This window comes from Mustela nigripes, chromosome 14, assembly GCF_022355385.1.
Source record: "Mustela nigripes isolate SB6536 chromosome 14, MUSNIG.SB6536, whole genome shotgun sequence".
In the NCBI taxonomy this organism is placed as follows: domain Eukaryota; kingdom Metazoa; phylum Chordata; class Mammalia; order Carnivora; family Mustelidae; genus Mustela; species Mustela nigripes.
The window spans coordinates 28,552,320-28,574,989 of record NC_081570.1 but is presented as its reverse complement, the minus strand read 5'-3'; the positions used below and the strand labels follow the sequence as shown (position 1 = coordinate 28,574,989).

The 22,670-nt window shown below is 54.4% G+C and overlaps 1 protein-coding gene across 1 annotated transcript; it reads left to right on the top strand.

Annotated features, from left to right (window-relative positions):
• Positions 1–216: 216 nt before the first annotated feature.
• On the top strand, positions 217–19,189 carry RSPO1 (R-spondin 1). Its single transcript, XM_059376366.1, has 6 exons — positions 217–545; positions 5,165–5,550; positions 13,602–13,793; positions 15,815–15,964; positions 16,233–16,421; positions 17,168–19,189. Exons 2-6 carry the CDS (start codon positions 5,457–5,459, stop codon positions 17,332–17,334), a joined length of 792 nt encoding a protein of 263 aa, XP_059232349.1. The 5' UTR covers positions 217–545; positions 5,165–5,456; the 3' UTR covers positions 17,335–19,189.
• The last annotated feature ends 3,481 nt before the right edge of the window (positions 19,190–22,670 follow it).

Genomic DNA, 22,670 nt, shown 5'->3' with positions numbered 1-22,670 from the left:
GGGCAGAGGGTCTGCGCCGGGGTCCGGAGGGCGTGTGCGGCTGGCAGCCCCGCGCTCCAAGCGCAGCGCCCCAGCTGCTGTGGGCGAGGGCTTGCGGGAGGGGGCTAGGGACTCCCGGGCCTGGCACTCCAGTCCGTTTTTTGCTGCGGATCCAGGCAAGGGGGGCCGGCTCGGGGGGTGGGACTGCAAAGCGGGGGGATTCCCTCCCTCGTGCGAGCAGAGGACTGGCCCCTCTCCGGGCTGGGAGCTCCGGCAGAGCGGAGGCGCGACGGAGAGCACCAGCACTGGGCGGAGAGCGGGGAGCGGACCGCCGGAGTGGGGCATTGCGGAGAGCGAGGGCCGGACCGAGCCGCCCCAAAGGACCGATGCGCCGGGTGGGGCGCTGGCCCCGGAGGGCGTGAGCCGCCCGCAGATTGAGCAACTTAGGAACGCGCAGGCGGAGCGCGGGCGAGCCGGGCGCCCAGGACAGTCCTGCGGCAGGCAGGCGAGCCGGCCGCGCCCTCGCCCCTCCCGGGCCTGCCCCCGCCGCGGCTGGCAGCGCGGAGGTGAGTCCCCCCTGAGCTGCTCCGTCCTCCTCCCTAGCGCCCCCTTTCCCGGGGCCTGGGGTGCCGGGGACCTCCCGTCGGGGCTCGGTCGAGCTGAATGCCGGGGGGACAGGGGGGGGAGGGGTCGACAGCGAGGGGAAGGGGACTTCTGGCTGCTGTGGGGTCAGAGGGCGGGAGAGGGCACCTCCTGTAGCCTCTCCTGCTAGTCTTTGCCGCCGCCATCCGCGTCATCCCTCAAGTCGCTGGGCAGCCCTCTCCCGGTTGCTGCCTCGGGTTCCCCTCAACCCCGCAGCCCCCGGTGATCGTCCTCACTCTGGATCTGATCTCATCTGACTCTGAATCTGAAACTGATGGAAACTGATCGTTCTGGATTCCCCAAGCCCATCAGTCTTGTTCACCCCTCTTCCCCAGCTCTTGATCCCTGGTGCTGTCGGCTCGAATTCCCCTGAGACCCGTGGCCCCTGATTCTTTCCACCTCAGTCCCACAGCCTGAGTCTGGGTCCGACGTGGCAGGCTGCGAGCACGACCGCCCCCAGTGCGCTGCGAGGTGGCGCGACTCACTGGCCCTCGGGTCGGTCGCTGAGGGACGGATGGTACTGCTTGGTTGAGGAGAGGTGGGGGGCTGTGTTCGTCCGGGGCTCAGAGGAGGACAAGGACGGATTCTGGGTGCGGGTGCTTGGGGGCTGAGGCTTTCTTGTGAAACTGACCTCTTGGAGAATTCTCTTGGATTTGGGGAGGGGAGACAGTGAGAGGGACTTCTGATCCGCCTCCCCTCCCCCTGCACCTGCTGGGCCTCTCCGGGACAGTGGGGAGGGAAGAAGAATTTGCGCGCACGGGGCAGAGATGGAGGGACGTGCAGGAGCCTTTCCCGGCTGCCCTCGGTGTTGGAAGGGTGGGGGGCGGCCCCAGCACCTGGCTTGGCTCCGGCCGACACGCTAATCCCGACAGGTCGGGCAGGCACGTACTTGGTCCCGCCCCCCGCCCAGCAATACCTCTGCCCCCGCCCGCCAGCCCGCTCCGCTGCCGAAACTCCCCACCCGTAGCCGGTCCCGGGGAGGGTTAATGAGACATTATCGGGATGGTTTACATTTTTGGGTCTGTATCCGGCCCCGGACGGAGTACCAATTTATCCTGATAGTGTTACAGGGAAGAAGGTGAAAGTTATTGCAACCTTGCGGGGGCACCGAGTCCCCGCCCTCGGCTCCCCCCTCCCCCGCCCAGCTGTGTTCCCCTGGGCAGCCTGTGTCCTCCCCTCCCCAGACCACCTAGCCTGTGCGCGGCCTCTCTCCTCAGTCTCCCTCACCAGCTCTGCCTCTGCCGCCAGTTCCTTCCCCACCTCCGTGGTCAGCTCCCTGCTCCTCTGTCCCGCCCTCCAGACACCCAGTCCTGAGCAACAAACCCCACTCGGTGGTCACTGGGCTAGATCTGTCACCCCGAGACCCTTAACCTCCCAGTGCCAATACAATGGGAATAATTCACTTCTTTCCTAGAGTTATTCGGAGTAAATGCGGGCCCAGCACATGTCAGGTGGGGCAGGCATCTGATGAATGTGAGCCCTTCACCCCTACCCTGGCAGAGACAAAATGCCCTTCCTTCCCCCCACAGATGCCTGAGACCTTGATTACTGCCAGCAGTTCCCATTGCTGGCTCTGCTCATCCAGGGTAGTCTCTGTATATGCTTGGATGGGATGGGGAAGGAGGGAGGGGTGGAGGGACCTGTGACCTTCTGGGGGCTTGTTCTGCGGCATCCTTAGTCTGAGACCTCTCCAGCTTTTAAAATGGGATTTCACATCGAATTCTGAGTTTTCAACTTCTCTTTTAAAAAAAATCAGAAGATTTGACAATATTTAATCATTATCTCTGCCCATAGACAGTCCACTGGAGTTGAATAGCACCCGCTCCCTTTAGATGAGACATTTCCCCCCAGCACACCCCCTCCACAACTGGCTGGCTGCCCTCCTATTTGTTGCTTATACTCCTGGCCTTAGCTCCTTTTCAGGGTTAATTATATGTATATACTTCTTTTAAGAAATATTTTATTTATTTATTGGACAAGTAGGCAGAGAGAGAGAGGGAAGCAGGCTCGTTGCTGAGCAGAGAGCCTGATGCGGGGCTCAGTCCCAGGACCCCGAGATCATGACCTGAGCTGAAGACAGAGACTTTATTCAACTCACTGAGCCACCCAGATACCCCATGTATATACTTTTTAAAGTGCTTGAATCTCCTCCCATCCAGCGATAGGTGAGTGAGGTCAGTGTTAGTTGCTCCCGTGTTATTCAGATCTGAATCCTCCTGTCTGTTTCCCAGCTGAGATCATGGTTCCAGTGATTCAGGTGGGAGTGGGCCAGAAGGGCCTCACCGGCGAGGACCGGAGGAGCATGGCCAGAAGAAGGCTGAAAGCTCAGACGTAGGAGGATTGAGGGGAACAGAGGCGAAGGAGAGGGAAGGCGAGGAAGGAAGCTGACCTCGGTTGAGCCCCCCAACCTGGGTGTGCCAGGCCCTGGGCCGGGTAGGCACAGGAGAAGCAAAGGTGATCTCTTCTGCCCCTAAGATCCCATGGATAACCGAGCTCGCAGTAAGACCAAATTACCACAGACCCCGGCTTTAACACCAGGTTGGTCGGATGTGGCTTTCTCCTCCAGTGTTTGTCCAGTGTAAGGACCCATGGCACCCCAAGAATGTATCTGCCAGGAGTCTTCAGTTTCACAAATGCCTCCATCAACCCTGCCATAGTGAGTGATCACACGGGGATGAATGCGAGTATGGAAACTGCATAACAGGTCTCAGTATTAAGGCCCGTATCCAGATGATACCAAAACAAAACACCTGTATTGCTTTTTGGATGACCACTGGCATGTAGACACAAAATTGTGGCTTCCTGGTCATAGAAAATACAACCATGATGAGTGAGTCCTCCTGACGCGCCAGGTGCCCTTCTAAGCCTTTTCATGTATTGGCTCATTTAAACTATAAAAAACCACCATCCTGTCACAGATGAGGACCAGCTGAACAACTAGGCTGAGGTAACAGCTAATACACAGCGCTACCCACATTAGAAGCCCAGCATTCTGCTTCCTCCCTTAACCATCATGCTCTCTACAGCTGGCCTCTGGCTAAAGACCCCAGTCTGATAAGCTCAGCTGGAGGACCGACCACAATTTGCAGGTGAGGGAAGTGTGTGGTGGAGGCAGGGGAGGAGAAGGGCTCTGGCAGTGCACATGGGGAGTCCTGGAGGGGCACGCAGAGGCTGGCGTTTGGAGGTGGCTGGGGGCATCCCTGCCCCAGCTTGGCTAGGCTGCAGGGCCAGGTGGGACCCATCAGCTTCGTGTAAACACTTCTCACAAGGGCAGCTTAACCACTTGAGTGTGACTGGCCTTCAAAGCTGGAGGGAGAGGCCGAGCAGGGAAGTGCCGAGCTCCCTTGAGGGATAACGATTTATCTCCCATGCAGGTGGGCTCCCTGGGGCCTCCCCCAGAGGCCAAGGGGAAAGGGGTTGGGACCGTGCTGGAGGGGCACTGCCGCTCCAGCATTTCAGATTTCTCATTAGTAAGCCAAAACTCAGCCAACTCTCAGAACAAGCCTGTGAAACAGGCATCTTTATTCCCATTTTAGAGATGAAGAAACTGACGTTCAGAGAGGCTGAGTGATGTGTCCAGAGGCATCTAGCTGGCAGGTGGGAGGGCAATGCTTCCCAGGCATCTACGAAGCTTCCTGAAGCCTGGCTCTTTCCTTCTGTCCCTGGGCGAGCATGGGTGGGTCTGCAGCCAAGTGTTCAGGGCAATGCTTTCCAGCATGCCTGGGCTGGAAGAATGTGCGGGAGTAAGTGATCCCAGAGTGTGAAGCTCAGTGTTCGGGGAGACACACTGCACCGGGGAGGGACCAGCTGCCCCTGCCCCCATCACCCGGCCAGCAGGCCAGCGGGTCCAGAGACCTGGCTCTCGCTGGGCCAGGGGATTATCCCCATTCTCTGTGTCTCTGGCCAGGGCGGGCACCGCTGCCTCTTTTATCCTCTCACAAAGGCCAGGCCCGCAGGGCCTGCTGTGTCAGAGTTTCTGTGGCCGGGGGAAGCCTTACTTCCTTTTCTCCCGCCAAGCCCAGAGGGCCACGCAGAGTCTGCCCACTTGTCGGGGGGCCACCACTAGAGCTCCACAGGTGAAAGGCACAGGGGTGACTCAGCACTGGGAGGAGAGGGCTGAGGGGTCACTCACAGAAGGACAGAGAGCTCCTCTTCAAGACAGAGGCTATTCCTGCAGTATGAGGTCAGAAGGGTAGATCTAAAGAAGCACTTCCAGTCAGAGCTGGCCAATATCGGGCAGGGGTGGGGCCAGCTGGTTCCCAGGGATCCACAAATTGGATGTGAGAGTCTGCCATAGTCCAGCTGCTTGGGTAGCCGGCTCCAGTCCCAGGTTAGGGCGTTCTGTGAAATTCCCAGGAAAAGGTGCAGATTTCTTCTACAGGGTGGGGGCTACTGCGGGGGGCAGGTGGGTAAGTTGTCCTATTCAACCATTCGGAGTTCTCACTGTCTTCTGGGTAGGAGACCACGTGGGACGGTAGGAGACATTAGTTAGTGGGACCCCAAGGTTCCCCAGAATTAACCTCTCTTTATCCTCCCCCAACAGGTTGGTTTTTGGAGGTGTCCCCGCTGAAGTGGCAAAGAGCTCTCCCATGTGACACACCCGAGGTGCCTTTGGGGAAAGCTCTCTGGACCTCCCAATGGGCTGATGAAGAAGTGGGCTCCCCACACCCTCTCTGCCCCCAACTGAGATTATGGTGGATTTGGGATACGGCCCAGGCCCGGGCCTCCTGCTGCTGAACCAGCCCCGCAGGTGTTAGCAAGAGCCCTGCGCTGTCCACCCCCCCATCCCCCAAAGACCACCCCTTCTACCGGGGGCCTGGAGCTGGCAAGTGACTATGCGGCTTGGGCTGTGTGTGGTGGTCCTGGTTCTGAGCTGGATGCATCTCGCTGCCGGCAGCCGGGGGATCAAGGGCAAGAGGCAGAGGCGGAGTGAGTAATGGAGCAGGGCTGGACCACTGCTGGCCTTGGGAGCGGGAGGGGGCCGCCTGGGGACCGGAGGGCCATCAGCGGTTTCATTCGGTGATGACCATGGCAGATTTTACTTTGTCTATTACAGCTGTGTAGATTACTCAGTAGATTATCCTGTTTGTGGATTATCCGGTGTGTGGATTAATTTGTTGAGATTAGCCCCTCTGTAGATTACTTTTGTCTATTTTCCCCTTTGTAGACTCTGCTTTCTAGATTAACCCCTCTCTTGTGAGGATCCAGTGTGTGGATTATGCCTTTTGACATAACACCAGCTTTGTGTGGTATCCATGGAGATGGGGTCCCCTGCTGCTGGGGCCCCAGCTTCAGGGTGCTTGGCCCCCTCCTCACTGATAGGAGTTCTCAGCTCTTTTCTTTGGGTCTTGGCTGAGTGTGGGCCCCCGGTAACCCCTTGGGGCCAGGAGCTCTACTAAGCTTGGGGAACAGCTTCCCTGCCAAGTTCATGGGGGCAGATACAGCAGAGTAGGGAGGCTCATGAGACTGTCCACTCCCATGGTTTTTAACTCTGCGCAGTGGGATTCGGGGAGCTGCACTGGGGGCTGAAGGGGAGGCAGTGGGAAGGAGTGTGACCCCACTGCCTGTCCAAGCAGAGGACTGCTCACTTTTCCTGTTTTCAGCCAGATTCCACATAAGATGTCACTGGAAGGAGGGGTTCTCACAGTTTAAAAAAAAAAAAATTAAATTCTTTTGTGATACAGATAGGCCTAAGGACACCTGGTTGATACTGGAACCCAATTCCCATGAACCCTGTCTTCCTAAAAGCAGAGCTTGACAGAGCTCACGGTGAACCTGTCCCCACAGAATCCCATCCCCTACAGACCTGAGAGCCCCCTGGCCTCATCCTGGCTCCTGCCATGGGGGGTGGGGGGTGGGGGATGGGGTATGCGAACCTGCCTAGTATGTGAAGGGAGTCGATGCTGGCTGTGCCAACTGGCTAGGGAGAGGGAGGGGGCCTCTGGTACAGACCTCAAGGGCTTTCTCCCTTTCAGCGTCCCCCATAAGGCATGTCACTCCCACAGGTGGGAGGCTCCTCTGAAGTACGGCACAAGCCCCTCTTGCTTCCTCCTGAGGCTGTCAAACCCAGCCCCACCAGGAGAAGTTGGGAGGCAGTGGAGTTCTGTTGGGTCCCCACCGGTGCGGTCCAGGCCAGAACCCAGCCCAGGGAGAGAAGCTCAGAAAATTGGTGAAGCTGAAAATCCCTGGCTTAACACACAATTAGAGGCGGTTAGGTTTAATCATCATCGAGGCCTTGATTTTCTTCTCTGCTCCGGTATCTTGGGCTTCACAGGCCCAATGTGGTTTAGTGGTTTATAACCAGTCTCCTTTGTTTCCAAGGGGGGGGGGGGCATGAGCTGTGTCACACTTCCACTCACACTTTGACTCAGCCAGGGGTCAAAGACCTGGGTTCAAGTCTGTTGTATCGAAAACAACCACAACAATAACAAAGTACTGCCTTAGCATCAGAAAGACCTGGTCCCTGCAAAGGCCAGGTGAATGCCCCAATTTGATGGGACCACAGCCCTGTATCAGGTGGCATGAGTGCAGACGTCCTTGATGGTGACATGTGAGGGTGGGGAAAGACTTGGGGTGCAGTGAGGACCTGGAGAGGGGTGAGAGTTGCTAGACAATGCTTGTTGAATAAAACCCATAAAGCTGCAAGGGTGATTGCAAAGGGATATAGTACAGCCTACGGGAGGTTTTATTTATGCGTGTATATTTGGTGGGAACCCTTTAGAAAACAGCAAAGCTCTGTATAGACTTCCGGATACATGTCGTTGTCACACGAACAATGTGTGGACTGTTTGGCCCTAGGGTTTCTGGGGAGTAGGAAGGGAAGAAAGGACCATGATGCCGTGTGTGGCTGCTTGACCTTGTAGCCACTGGGGGGGGGGGCAGTGGGGAGCCAGCGTGGGGAGGTAGGCTGGCTGTGCAGATGAGCCTCAGATCTGTCGACTCTGATAGAGCACCGATCAGGAGACATATACCAGTTTGGAGTGCAGAAATGGCTGATCTCAGACTTGGGTGATGGTCTCCCCGCACGGAGGGAGTGAAATTGAGAAAAGGGCTCTTAGCTGTGAGTTAGGAACCCTAGCGGGGTGATTTCCTCCTCCCATTCACTGAGGACCCTCCCTCCCCTCTCTAAGCCCCCTCTTCACTCAGTTAGCCTCTTGTCTCCTCACTGGCCCTCGCCTGCTCCTGAATGCTTTCCTGCCTGGGCCTCAGGGTGCCCACCTTGACTCCCCACTTCTCGCACTGAGTACTCCTTCTCCTTACTGAGACTCTTTTAGCAGATTCCTGGGTCCCTTGCTCAGTCCTGCTGCCTTGAGTCCCTCATTTCTTCACTGAAGCCCGGCTCTCCCGTCTGACCCCATCCAGACTTTGTGGGGCAGTGAGATCAGGGGAGACTTCCTGGAGGAGGTGGCTTTTGTTTTGAGGCTTGAAGGAGTTCATCAGGCTCAGGAGGTGGAAGAGAATGTTCCAGGCAGAGGGACCAACTTGACCAAAGGCACGGAGGTGTGCAATGATGTGATGTGTGCAGACAAACGAAAATAGTTCTGTTTGGCTGAGGGGTAGTGTTGAGAGATGAAGTGGGTAGGATCAGCTCATGGAGGCTTTTCAGGCCAGGTAAAGAAGTTAGTAAGACCAGACGGGTCTCAGTTCTGCTGGTGATAGGGAGCCATCGATGGATTTTAGGAAGGGGTGTTTTGGTTGTAGGAACATCAGTTTGCAAGGGTTTTGTGCAAGAATGGATGAAGGGGCCTGAGAAGCCCCAGGGAATGGAGGGGGGCACAGCCTTGCCTTCCCAGCCTGGGGAAGTGGGCTTCACTGAGGACTTGGCGGGGGCAGAACCATGTGAGGGGGTTTTGTGAAGAGGTTGGGAAGTAGGCTCCATACTTTCTCTGAATGCCCTCCACTTCCAGCCCACCCAGCCTCCACAGCGAAGCTATAGCCCTACAAGGCTGCCTCCCCTGTGCGCCTCCCTCCATCATGGACATAGGAACCTTGCATGTGGTGAATCTGGCCGTGCCCTTCTGAGGTCCCCTTCCCTGCCAGTAGCATAAAGCCCTATTTTCCATTCTGTGAATGCACTAAGATGTTCGGTGCCTCAGAGCCTTTGCACAGGCTGTTCCTCCTGTGTGGCACACCCTCTTCGCCTAGCCGGCTGGGTAAGGGAGTGTCTTCCATTACTCATCCCCTCACACAGCGTGAGCCAGCCCTGCTTGCCGCATCCCTGGGTGGGCCTTTGTTTATGCCTCAGCTCTAGCTCTAGGTCCCCAGCTCCCAGCCCTTCTGGGCACAGGTTAGGTGTGCAGTAAATGTCTATGGAATGGATGAGCCTCACTTTTTTCCCTTTGAATCATTAGGCATCCCCCAACACCCACCATCTTCCTTGGACCCCGTTTCCCGCACATAGAGCCCCCCTCCCTGTGGCTGTCTATTTGCACCCCACTGCCCATGCACCTGTCTCATTAAGCTGAGAACACCCTTGGGTTCCTATCCTTCTTGACCAGCATCCCCTTCCTCGCTGAACTGACCCCTGCCTGTCACTGAACTCCTCTCCTCCTTCATAAGCTCTCCTTCTCCTTCCTGTGTCCCCAAACTTCATGGAGCTCAGTTCCCTTTGTCCTTGTCTCAAGCCCCAAGGCCACTCGGCTTTGCATTGCAACTCTCCTGTATCCTCGGGTCTTCACTCCCATCAGTTCACCCAGCCCCGGAGTCTCAGAGGCGCGTGATCACAGCCCCTGCTCCCCGCTGCTCTCCCCTCTCTGTTCCTATGTTCTCGGATGCTCTCTGGCCCTCTCCTCCCTTTACCTCCACCTCCACCCCTTCTACCCGCTTCCCATCCCCCACTCCACCAGAATTGCTCCTTTTGGGGTCAGCCAGTGGGTCACCTCCCCATGCCGGTATGTGGCTGTGACCTCCTCCCGGCTGTCTCTGCACATCTCCCCCTTTGCAACTTGGCTCCCGTGCCCACTCTCCCTCAGCAACCCCCCACCCCTACCCCAGGATTCCTTCTCAGTTCTCTCTGAGCCCCTCCTCCTCGGCTGGCCTGTTGAGTGAGTGCTGCCCACTGCTTAGGCTCTGCCTCGGGATGACTCCCTGTCCCATGACTTAACCACTGATGACCACAGCTTCCAAAGTAGGATCCCTACATTCTCTCCCCTGCTCCACAGCTGATTTCTTGAATGAGATGACTCTCCTTCCTCTACTCCTTGACCCCTGCCTTCTGCCCTCTGCCCCTGTCAGGGGCACCATTGCTGCCTCCTTGGCTGACACCTCAGCAGCTTTGGAACAGCGACGCCTCCCTGGCCTGCCCAGTGGGCTCTGCTCTTGGCTTTCATATTCACTGTGCCTTTGAGTGACCTTTCTTTCTTCTGCCCTTCCCTTAAATTCCTGGTTCTTTTGCTCATTCTCTTGACCCACTGTCCTTTCTGTTCTTGTGGACGCTCATGCCTTTATGACTGTTTTCATATTAAAAACGTCACATTGAAATCTCCAGCCAAAATATTTCTCTTGACTTCCAGACCCACAGGTTCAACTGTCTAATAGACACCTCCCCCCAGATATCCCACAGGAGCCACAACGTCAACACATCTAAAACCTGACTTCTCATCCTTCCCCCGCCCAAACCTGCTCCGCCTCCTGTGGTCCCGTCTTGGTGAAGGGCGAAGGGCCACCTTGTCACACAAGCCCAACACCTTGGAGTCACCCTCAGCTTGCACTTTCCCCAGCCCTCAGCCCCATGTCTGGCCCACATCACCTGGTCTTATTGATTCTCCCACCTGAGTATCTCACCTGTGTCCACTCCTCTGCATCTTCTCCATCCAGCTGTCTCTTTGGGCTTGAGGTATCTTCTTGTCTCCAGACTTGCCATCCCTATGACCCATTCTCCCTATCACAGAGTGATCCGACCATGTCTCTGATTTTAAAGCCCCCAGTAATTCTTCACTGCCTTTAGGACAATGTCCAAATTCCTTTGTCCAGATTCAAGACCCTTTCTTATCTTGGCCTGTCTCCCCTTCCAGCTTCACATCTAACCCCTCCCTCCATGCTCCCTGCCCCCACGCTGATTTCAGATCCTGAGGGCTCCACACTTTCTCTTGCTGTGTCACTGAGAGATCAGAAGAGAAATGCACACAGAGATGTGCTGGTTGATTGGGAGATGGACAGCAGGATTCTGAGAGGGCCTTTTGCAAATCTGTCCTTAACAAAAACGACAGGGATGAAGACACGAGCATGGGAACATAGTTATATGGCTGGCAAATAGGACGCTGGGATCAGTTCAGTTATTGAAACTAAGGCAAGGATAGCGTGGACATTCATTTCAACAATGAATTCAGTAGAAACTTTGAATAATAGAGAATATATCTTTGAAGTAGAAGCAGTAGCTAAAATTTAAACAAACTTATTAATTTGTAATACAACCAAATAAAGGACCAAAGTGGAAAAGGAAACCCAAGGGCTCCCTCATAATGCCAACGCAACACTTAAATATTTTTGTTCCTAGAAGAACTAAACCAAGAACAATATTAATTTTTAAATACATTGATTAATTAACATCGGCTCTATACAAATCAATTCTATATATATATATATTTTTTTAAATCAATCTACCTGAACTTCTGGTCTCCACATTACCTCATGTGGTCTTGCCCTTGACCTTCCTAAACTTTGTTCCCTCTGCATTGGCACACATGCTGGCTGCAAAGCCTTGTTCAAGTCATTTCACTTCCCCGTGCCCTCCTCTGTAAAAACAAGGCTTACAAACTAATAATCACACCTGCTGCGTGGGTTGTAAGGATTTAGTAAGTGAACGCATGAGGAGACCCGGGAACAGAGTAAGCGTGCCACATGGGGAGTCAGCAGCCATGGTGGTTGTGAAACGGCTGTGTTTTTTTCCAGCCCCTTCCCCTTTTGCTCACATCCTTAACTCTTGCTCATTCTCTGGTTCTGAAATCAGGGATCGCTCCTGCAGCCGGTACTTCTCCCAGTAGCCCTCCAGAGTAGACATCCTCACATCCGTTTCCAGTGGTGGGAAAGGAGGCACAAGAGACACCGTGTTTTGCCCCAGGGCACAGGTCCAGCCTAAGCTCAGGGTCCCCTACACTCCGTGATTTCGTGCCGTCTGTTCTGATTCCCCCCGGCGCTCTGCCCCCAGCCTGCATCGCCAGCTCCTTGCTTCATGCTTGCTTCTAAGTGGCTCATATCCTCTCTGTGTGTTACCTTCTCCACTTGCTTTTCTTCCTGTGGGGCGGACCTCATTTAGTGACCAGCCCCACTGTCCCACCACCACCTACCCTCACCCTGACCCCAGACTCCCCCCTCCTGTTGGTCTTCTCTGCCAAATTCTCTCAAATCTTTTTCTGTCCATCTCCAACTTTGCAGAATTTTATTTAAGACGTTCTCATCTTTCTCACCTGGTTGATCAGCTTCCTTCCAGATGGTCCTTTGGTCCCTGGTCTCCATCCAGGCTGCCAGAGGAACCTCTCAACATGTAAATCAGCTCAGGTCCTGCACCTTGCCAATAGCTTCCTACTGTCTAATCAGTTATGAGAAAGGTCCCAAGAAAAACTCTGCGAAACAGGGGTCCTTTGGCCACAATGTTTGGCAAGTGAAGCTTCCTCTGTCCCCCTCTTAGGGAGTCACTCTGCGCAGGAGCATGGGAAAGCTTGAAGAAATCCTGTGCTAAAGAACTCTGTTTAGACCCATGGACCCAGTGTTCTGTCTTCCCTGATGTCCTGGCCTTTTCTCTACAGCCTCTAAGGAACATTTAGGAGAAAGTGTGTTCCAGGAATGCTCTTTGGGAAACGCTGCCTGGCAGGATCAAGTTCAAGTTCTTAGCATGATTGTCTTTCACCATTCCCCTCCCTGTCCCTTCTGCACCCCAAATCATCTGTAATTCCCTTTGGGTTCTTTTCTACCTCTGCGGGCCTGCTTCTAGAAGGACCCTCACCCCTACTTCATGATGGACAAATCTCTACTAATTCTTCAAAAGTTGGCCCAAAGGAAACCTTCTTCATGACTCCTTCCTTCTTTTCTTTTTGGGTTCACTCTTACTAGGCCTTGTGGCTGTCAGTGTTTACTTGTTTGCAGGTCTGCCTGCATCACTGAAAGATCAGTTTGGAGTGGTGAGGAGAGCCTCCCTCCATGTCCCCAGTGCTCACCGGGCACAGGATACTTGGGAGGGGTGCAGGGAGTTTTGGTTAAACAAGTGACATCAAAGGGTTGAGACCCCATGCTGGGGCTGGAGGTCACACTGCCTCAAAGGAAGGCCAATGTTTCCCAAACTTAGCATCACCGACATGTTGAACCAGGCAGCTTGTTGTGGGCCCCCCACTGCATGCCTTGTAGGATATTTACCAGTACCCCCAACCTGTCTCCCCCAGATGCCGGCAACAGCCTCTTCCCCAGTATGACTATCAGCAGCATCTCTAGATGTTTCCAGATATCCCCTGGGGAACAAAATCATTTCTGGTTGAGACCACTGTTCCAGAGCCAAGTTATTCCACTTGTCCTCCTGCATCCGAGCAGATGATCTTTTTCTCAGATAGTTTAACCCGTTGTCCTTCTTGACCTTAGAACTTTCGCAAGGATAAAATACAATCCCCTCCTTCCATACCTGAGGCTGAGCTTTTCTTCTTCTTGGGAGGGCTGGGGAAGGTTCCAGGAAAGGTGCAGCTTCAGGAGCTCCTCGGGGAATGGCTAAGCAAGCCTGGAGAGTAAGCCAGTGTTGTGCCTGGAGCTGGGGCAGACATTTCGGAGGGTTGGGGGGTCTCTTGCTTCGGACATCTGTGCCAGTTCCCTTGAGGGATGATGCTTGGAGGCTTGTCAAGCGGCCTTACAAGGAGTGGACATCCTGGCCTGTACTTTCTGAAAAGCACATTTGTCGTGTAGGAAGAAACTCTTCGGCTTGCTTCCCACCCTCGTGGGAGCCTGGGAAAGATGGAGGTCTCTCCTACAGCCGCCTTCTTACCCTTCTTCCACCCTTGCAGTCAGTGCGGAGGGGAGCCAGGCCTGTGCCAAAGGTTGTGAGCTCTGCTCTGAGGTCAACGGCTGCCTGAAGTGCTCGCCCAAGCTGTTCATCCTGCTGGAGAGGAACGACATTCGCCAGGTGGGCGTCTGCTTGCCTTCCTGCCCCCCGGGATACTTCGATGCCCGCAACCCCGACATGAACAAGTGCATCAGTGAGTGTGGGGAGGGCTGGAGAAGACGCTGGACCCTGGGGGAGGGTGCTTTGAATGGTTGGTGGCAGGCAGGAGGAGGAGGAGAGGGGACATGGAGAAGGGGAGATGAGGCTCTGAGTCAAGTATCCAGCAGCCAGCCTGACATCTCAGGGAGTCCCTCCACCTTCCCAGCTCATGTATCCATATCAGAGCCCTATCTCCTGCCTCCAAACCTGTACCCACCTGTACTGCCGTGGTGTCCTGGGCCACTCACGCCATCGACTCGAGAGCCAGCTTGTCCTTCATGTCATCTCCCGTCCGTCTAATGACCAGATCGTGCCTGCTGCCTCTCGTTTCCGCCCTTACTGCCATAGTCTCGCCCGGGGTCTCTGCTGCCTCTCTCCTGGACTGTCTCAGTAGCCTGCTTCTCTGTCCTCCAGCACGCATCCAGTTCCCTTGAGCCCTCCCTCTGCATGTCAGCCAGAAAGATGCTTCTGAGACACGTGTCCTGTCCCATCACACTGTGATGTGAAAACCACCCCGGCCCCACGGACCGCAGGGAAATTCAAGCCCCTGCCAGCCTGTCCGTTCCCCGCACCCTCCTGCCCCACCCCCGTGTCCAGGTCTTCTTGCCGGCTGGGCTGGGCTCCCCCACAGCCGCTGCAGCTCTGCATGTTCGAAGGCACATTCTGCCCCACCTCTGTTCAGGCTCACTGTGACATACTGGGGGACAGGCAGGGAACACACTCCAGTGAACAAGGCCAGTGCCCCTCCCATTCGCTCAGGGCCTGGGAGATTAGAATGCATTTCTAGATCATGTGTCCGTTGAGCCTCACAACAGCCTTTGGAGGGAGATGGGACCTAAGTGACAGGTGCCCTTTTTCGGAGGCTGATAGCAATGAGGCCTGCAGGGGAAATGGCTGACCCGAGATCAGCCTTGGGTTCTAAGCTTAATTCTGCTTCTTTCTCATTGTACAACTTCGCGTGTGTTGCAGCCTCTCAAAGCCTCTTGTCTGAAACGAGAATGCTAGTTTTCCCCCTAGGGCTGTTGCCAGAGGCATATAGAAAGCCCTTAGTGGCGACCCTTACTGTAGGTCCCCTGCAAGCAGACCCAGGAGTCTGAGCAAGGAGGGTGGAGTGGAGGAGAAGGAGCCTCCAGGAGGCACAGAGGAGGGGTCGGGTGCAGTGGGATGGGAAGACTTTGGGGCTGGAGGGGGGACCCTGGGGCTGCCCTCTTGGTCCTCAGGGTGTTTGGGGTAGGAGTTCCTGACTGAGCCAGCTCCCGCAAAACTGGCAGCCCCAGCTGCAGGTGCCAGAGGCTGGGAAGAAGTCAGCCTAGCCCACAGTCTGGGAAGGGAGAGGTTGTGAAAGACTCTGCCTGCTTCCAGCCAGGGCCCTGTGACCCTCCCTCCCCCAACTTCCCCAGAGGAGGGAGAGCTGGCAAGAGGGGATCAGGGAGGGACCCAGGAGTCCAACCAAGGTGGTTCCTGGAACTGGGCCTTGCAGAGGGAGAGGAATTTGCCCTGAGATCTCTCCTTCCCCCTCCAAGCAGATTCTTTTCTCAGGGCAGGAGGGGAACCAGGGCTTGGGGTGTCATGGATGCCTAGCTATGGTGAGAGGAAACCATATAGCTGTGAGCGGGGATCATTGTATTCCTCAGTTCAACTCTGATTAGGTGGTCCTCTGGTGTGCCATGATGTGCTGGGACCCTTCTCCCCTCCCCCCCCCCGTCCCCCAACGAATCCCAGAGGGTCCCACCCTGCTCCTCTGAAACCAGCTCTTCTGTGCCTCACCTTGGTTCCAGGGCCTGGGATTGGGTTTGGGCTGGTGGTAGCTGACCGGCCCAGCCAGCCCTGAAGAGCGACACCTTTGGCTTCCTCTGCTCACCCTTCCCTTGCCTTCCCTCCCTCCCAGGACTCTCCTGCGGTCATGGCAGCTCAGGGCCAGGGTCCTGCCCTCAGGGTTGGGGGGGCTGCCCTCAGGGTAGAGGGGCCTTGGGGATGGGGGTGAGCCAGAGGCCCCCAATCTGGCCCTCTCCTCAGAGTGCAAGATTGAGCACTGTGAGGCCTGCTTCAGCCACAACTTCTGCACCAAGTGTAAGGAAAGCTTGTACCTGCATAAGGGCCGTTGCTATCCGGCCTGTCCCGAGGGCTCGGCGGCCGCCAACGGCACCATGGAGTGCAGCAGTCCTGGTGAGTTTGCGGGGGTGCTACGGGCCAAGGGGGTTGGGCCCCTGGGAAGGGGCAGGGAGAGCCTGCTTTTCCCCCACCTGCAGCCCCTCCCCCCGACAGCCCTGTGGGGTTTGTCCCAAGGTTTTTCTGGCCTCTGGACCAAAGATGCCTCCAGCCTCAGGCTCAGGCAGAGAACAGGTGGGAGGGGCTCCCCCGGGGCATTCTGGGGTACCCAGAGGTGACCCCCGCCTCCCTTTCTTTCTCTCCCTCTTCCCTCCTTTCCTGCCAGCGCAATGTGAAATGAGCGAGTGGTCCCCGTGGGGGCCGTGCTCTAAGAAGAAGAGGCTCTGTGGCTTTCGGAGGGGCTCTGAGGAGCGGACTCGGAGGGTGCTCCATGCCCCTGGGGGGGACCACACTATCTGCTCGGACACCAAGGAGACCCGCAGGTGCACAGTGCGGAGGACACCCTGTCCAGAGGGTGAGCTGCGTGCGGCCTGTGCCTCCCCGGGGCTGGGAGTTGGGGACAACCATGGAGGTTTGATCACTTCTGCCTCCTCCCTGTCACCTAGGAAAGGGCCATAGGCTGGGGCCAGATGGGAACCTCCAGTTCAAGATGCCATGCTGGGGGAACCAGTGCCGGGTTCTGGCAGAGAGCAGTCCCCAGAGCTCCATGTGGTGGAGCTCAGTGTCTATGTCTTCCAATTTCCCCATTTTCTCTGAACCAGCATGTGATGGCATTAGAGGGTCCCTCAGAGGTCTGAGGGGGGCCACAGAAGCAGGTGCTAAGACTCAGAGAGGTGTAGCGGTGTGACCAAGGTCACACAGCCTGTAGTTGGCCATGAGGTGGCAGCTGCCCCCAGAGGCAGTGGAGTGGGGCACAGGAGCTGGGGGTTTTCCTGCTTGTCCTGAGAGCTGCACCAAACATCTTGGCCCAGTGGGTTTCAAGGTCTGTAAGAGACACAAGCAAGAGGAGGGTATCTGGTTCATCAAGGGATGGGGGGAAAGGCTCCTGGGACCCCCGTCTCCATAACCATGTTGTAGGGTCCCCTGAAGTGGCCGCTAGTCAGAAGAGGCCTTGAGGGGGACCGCCACAGCCTAAAGGCAGTAACGCCACCCCTCCCAACTTCCTCCCCAGTCCCCTTCTCGAGCCCTGGGCCATGCCCGGGGCCTCCTCGCTTGCTGCAGAATGTCCTTTGTTGACTTTTCCTGCTGTTGGGGTTGCAGGGCAGAAGAGGAGGAAAGGGGGCCAGGGCCGGCGGGAGAACGCCAACAGGAACCCGAGCAGGAAGGAGAGCAAGGAGGCGGGCGCCGGCTCTCGGAGACGCAAGGGCCACCAACAGCCGCAGCACCAAGGAACAGTGGGGCCGGTCACGCCTGCGGGGCCCACCTAGGGATGATTGTCACCTCCAGGCTCACGCAGGAAGAGTCCAGCGCTGCTCTGTGTGATGGAAGCTTTACCGAACTGGAGCGCTGGGAGCAAAGCGTGTACACGCTCTCCATGCATATATGGACACACAGACACACACACACAGGGCCCATGTTCAAACATGCAACATACATACACGTATGTGCACATGTGCACGCGTGCACACACACACACACACAACCGAGGCCACCGGAAGACACGTCTATCTCTCAGACATCACCGCAGGAGCAGGGTGGGGAGGTAGAGGGGGTCCCCTTTGCCTGGTAGAGGGCCCAGTGACACAGACTTGGCTTGTGATGCTACCAAGGGACATGTCAGAGGAAACATTTCCCAGCTTCCAAGCCCAAAGGGAGTGGATCCTTCTGGAGGAGCTGATAGGATCGGCCCAGCATGGCAGACAGGAGCCAGAGCTTGGGGACTGTTCAGCATTTCCAGCTGTGTGACTTTATCCTTGGAGAGTACTGTTACACGCCCATGATCCGTATCAGGGCTGCCCCGACTCTGAAAACTGTTCACAGGTTTATTTCAAATTAAAAACAAAACCAAATGACAACGGTAGCCACAGGCACCACATTCCTTCACAGGGGACAAGGATTGGTGGGTTACCTGGGAGCAGGACAGGACAGGGCTGAATTTCGAAAGACCCCCTCATGGGCCCCTGGGCAGAAGGCCCAGAGCAGGAAGAAAACTTTGAGGCTACTCTGAGGGTGATAACCAGGTTCTCTGCAGCCTTATTTGTCACTCAAAGTGTGGTTTGTGGACCAGCATCCACGTTATCCCCGGGCAGTTTAGAAGGGAGAGTCTCAGGTCCCATCTCAGACCTGATGAACTGGAGTCTGCATTACAGTGAGGTCCTGGGTCACTGGCACGCGCATTCAAGTTTAAGAAGCTCTGCTCTGATCACGTCTATGGTGGGAACCAAGGTCCTGGCCAGCTTATCACAGGAGGGACGCTGGTCCTCCTGTTAAGGAAGACTTCCCATCCAGGAGAGGTAGAATCTGAGTCCTAGAGCACTTAGTGACACCCTGGTGGGAGGGAGTGCTCAGGCTCTCCAAGACAGCTGGGGACTGTTGGATCCAAGGACAGGACAGCAGACAGCATGACCTCCTGTGGCATTCTCAAGTGTCCACTGATAACCATATGTGCCATATGGGCCCTAGACTGAGGGGTTTCTAGGGGGAGCCAGGAGTTAGAAGTTGGTCAGGGTAACAGGCATGAACAAAAGGATCATCCCAATAAATGTGTTATTACCAATGGGTAGGGTTAAGACCAGGCAACTACTGGCACATACACAGAGCTATAAAGGTAAATAAAAATAAGGCTTTATCTCAGGGAAGCTTTTCAGAGGAGGTGGTATTTGAGCCGAGCTCTGAAGGATGAGTAGGAGTTAGGACAAAGACAAGGGATGGTGTTCTAGACCAGTGCTGTCTGATAGAAATGCCAGATGAGCCACTGACATAATTTAAAATTTTTCTAGTAGCCACATCTAATGAGTAAAAAAGCAACAGGTGAAGTTCATTTTAATTATAGCCATTTATTAATTTAATTACTATGACACCAAGTATATGCTCAAATGTTATCTTTTTGACATGTAATCAATATAAAAATTATTAACATCTTTCACATTCCTTTTTTTTTTTTTCCAAACTAAGTCTTCAACATTCTGTGTATTTTTGCACTTCACAGCATATCTTAATTTGGACACTAAATTTTCACCAGAAATAACTTGACTTGTATTTAGATTTCATAAAAATGGAAAAGTAGACTCACATACTGAATTCCTGCTTCAGGAAGAGTTAAAAATTTTCCAACAATTTGAATTGACTAAATTTTAAATTTAATCATTAAAATTAAGTAAATTAACAATTTGGCTCTTTGGTTGTACCAGCCATGTTTCAAGGGCTCACTAGCTACATGTGCCTAGTGGCTACTGTGTTGGACAGCAGAGCTCTGTATAGATGGCATTGCACATGCAAATGTCCTGTGGCAGAAGGGAGATTGGTGTTCAAGGAACTGAAAGAAGACCAATATAGCTGGAAAGTCTGGAGGACAAGTGAAGTAAGATGATTCTAGAAAAGTCTCCTGGATTTGGGTCTTTTTTTTTTTTTTTAAGATTTTATTTATTTGTTTGACAGAGATCACAAGTAAGCAGAGAGGCAGGCAGAGAGAGAGAGAGAAGCCGGCTCCCTGCTGAGCAGAGACCCCCCCCCAATGCAGGGCTGGATCAAAGGACCCTGGAATCATGACGTGAGCTGAAGGCAGAGGCTTAACCCACTGAGCCACCCAGGCGCCCCTGATTTGGGTCTTTATTCTCAGAGCCAGAGGAAGCTGCTAAAGAGTTTTAAGCAGCAGACCAAGATGAACAGATTTGTATTTTACAAATACAAATACAAATTCTGATGGCTGTAGTGTACAAGGCAGATTGAAGGGAAGCTGCGTTGGGGGCTATTGCTGTCATCCAGGCGAGAGGTGTTGCAGATACAGGCTAAGGTGGAAATGGAGAGATGGATAAAGTCACAAGGCATTTGGAGAATAAAGTTGGCAGAGTTTAGTGATAAACTGGAGGTGGAAGAGGAAAGAAGGGGAGAGAAAGGGTCAAGCACAAAATCTCCATTTCTGGCTCGAACACCCCCAGGGGGATGGTTCAGTGTTCTGAGATGCGAAACTGGTCAGGAAGCCTGGTTTAGGAAGACAAGGTTTTGATCATGTTGAGTGCGAGGTGACTTTGAGACATTCTGGTGACCATGGCGAGTAGATAGTGTGTAGACACAAGCGAAGGTCTAGCCCGCACAGGGCCAGTTGGAGCTGGAGCATGAACTGATGTAGAGAAGGTAATTGAGGGTTTGGAAGAGATAGCATAAAATGAGAGTTGGAGGAAGAGAAGGCTGGGGACTCAGCTGTGCGACCCTCCAGGTACAGATTTCCGAAGATGGGGATCAATCAGCAGAGAAGGCAGAGCAGGAGGAGGAGAGGGAATGAGGGAGTCCTCAAGTAGGAGAGAGATCACGAGGGCCTAAGGTGCTCAGGGACCAAGCAGACAAAGACTGGAAATTGTCCATCAGACCTACAACTCGTGTGCCAATGGTAACCTCAACAGGAGCCATTCGTAGCAGACGCGGGAGCTGAAATCAGTATGCACCATTCCTTCAGGAAGTTTAGCTGAGAAATGGGGAGAAGCCTGACAGGGGCTGGAAAGAGAGATGAGGGTGGAGAGAGTCTTTTTTCCTTCCCTTCCCTTCCCTTCTCTTTCCTTTCTTTTCTTTTCTTCTTTTTTTTTTTTTTTTTAAAGGTGGGAAAGACTTGAAAATGTTTAAAACCGACTGGGAAGTGTCCAGTTTAGAGGAAGAGGCTGAATCCACGAGAAAGGAAAGGGAAAATCAGTAGTGGAAGGCTCCCAGTGAAGGGACAGCTAGACGGGAGCCAGGAGAGGCTGGTGCAGGTGAGGGAAGGATGGAGGTTTGGAAGGTGGGGGACCTCAGGTGTGGGCACCTGACCCTCTGTGGGGCTCTTCCCATCCATACCGGATAGCCCCCTCACTGCAGGCCAGGATTTGGAGGCTGAGCTATATCCTGGGGCGGGGGGGGGGGGGGGTCCGGCTGCCCACAGCCCCCTCTCCCTGACCCTGGTGCTATCTTTGCCATCTCTCTGGTCATCTGTCTTCCATCTCCGGTTTTGGTCTCTGCCTCTGCCCCTCCCTGTTTCTATGACTCTGTCCTTGTCTGTCCCTCTTTTTGCCATTGTGTCTTTCTCTTTTCCTACCTCAGCCTCTGATTCTAGTCTCTCTGTGGTTCTGCCTCTCTTCTGGGCATCAGCCTCAGCCCCTCCACATCTTGGCTGCCTCTGGCTCTGACGTGCCCTAATGGCCCAGATCCCCTCGGTCCTGGATACTCAAAAGTGTGGCCGTGGATCAGCAACCTCAGAGCCTAAAAGTCCAGAATCTCACTCCCCTCCCCAACCTAAAGACTCTGAATCTGCCTCAGATCCCCAAGTCCTTCACATCATGTTAAGCATTTGAGAAGCATTGCCTTAAGCTTTCCTCTAAAACAACATTAAAGCAAAAATCAGAATCTTAGAACCTGGAATAATTTGAATCCTCCTGCATCTCCTGCATCACCTTGGCGACACTTGAAGGCATTCACCTTCTCTGCATCATCTCCTCGTGCCTTCTAGAGCTGCTCGTGAAGCTCTAGGCCACTGAGCAAGGGAACATCATGTGGGCTTCTGTGGGTCCTGAGGGCTTCTGTGGGTCCTGAGCTTCCACACCTGCAGAATTACTGGTGGGAGGGAAGTCTCCTGATACCAATATGCTGGGTGCTTCCCGGTGGGACTCCAGTCCCTCCTTGAAAAGTTAGCCTGCCCAGACCTGTCTCACCCTGTCTCACTCTTATCCTTTCAAGACTAAAAATGCTTTTTTTTGGTTTTGTTTTGTTTTGTTTTTGTTTTTGTTTTTTGAGCTGGCGACAAGGTATATGTTTCATGATGGGGTTCAGTTACCTGCACGCAGCCCCCAAAGCAGCTCACCTGGGCCTGGAGACTGTATGGGTTGACCAGAAGTCCCACCTGGTACGTTTTAGAGTGAGCAGGTACTAGAGAGAGGGAGTCCTGTCGAGATTCCTAACCCTACCCCCCTGTTTAGGCCAACACAGCCCATGATTCATATGTGGCTGTTATGTTCCCACATTGTCATTTGGGAAGTGTTAGCTTTGCCCTCAACAGGGTCACCTTTCTGCTTGGACTAAGACATTTCTGGCCACCTTACCCAGTGCCAGCTCTGGTATGTTTCAGACCAAGTCTCTAGAGCATGGATTTGTTTTCCACTTCAGTATTTTGAGTGATGGAGTTGTTTTCTGGATTTGTTTTTTTAGGTGGTTTTCCCCCCTCTCTGATTTGTTTGGTTTTGGTTTGGTTTGGTTTGGAAGGACTAAGAGAATTTAGGAAAAGGGTCAACTTCCTGGGTCCCATTCAAGCCTTTGAGCCAGGGCCAGTCACAGAGGTGCCGCCTCCATGCCCCGACTCCTCCAGTTGTGGTCCAGACCAGACTTACGCGGACCGCTGGCGAACCCCCCCCCCCCCCCCCCGAAGGTGGTAAGGAAGCAGAAAAGCCACCAGAGAGCACAAGTGCCATTTTGGAGGATTAAAGAGGTTCACAGCAAAGGGGTTAGAGCCCTGTCTGGCTAGTACAAGTGAACGGGAACAAAAGCCTTGTTCTAGGAGAGTAGAGGAGATCTAAAGATTAGCTTCCCCCCGGGGTTGCTGAGGCCGAGCATACCAGAGCTGGGCGCACCTGCTTTGGTGTGGTGT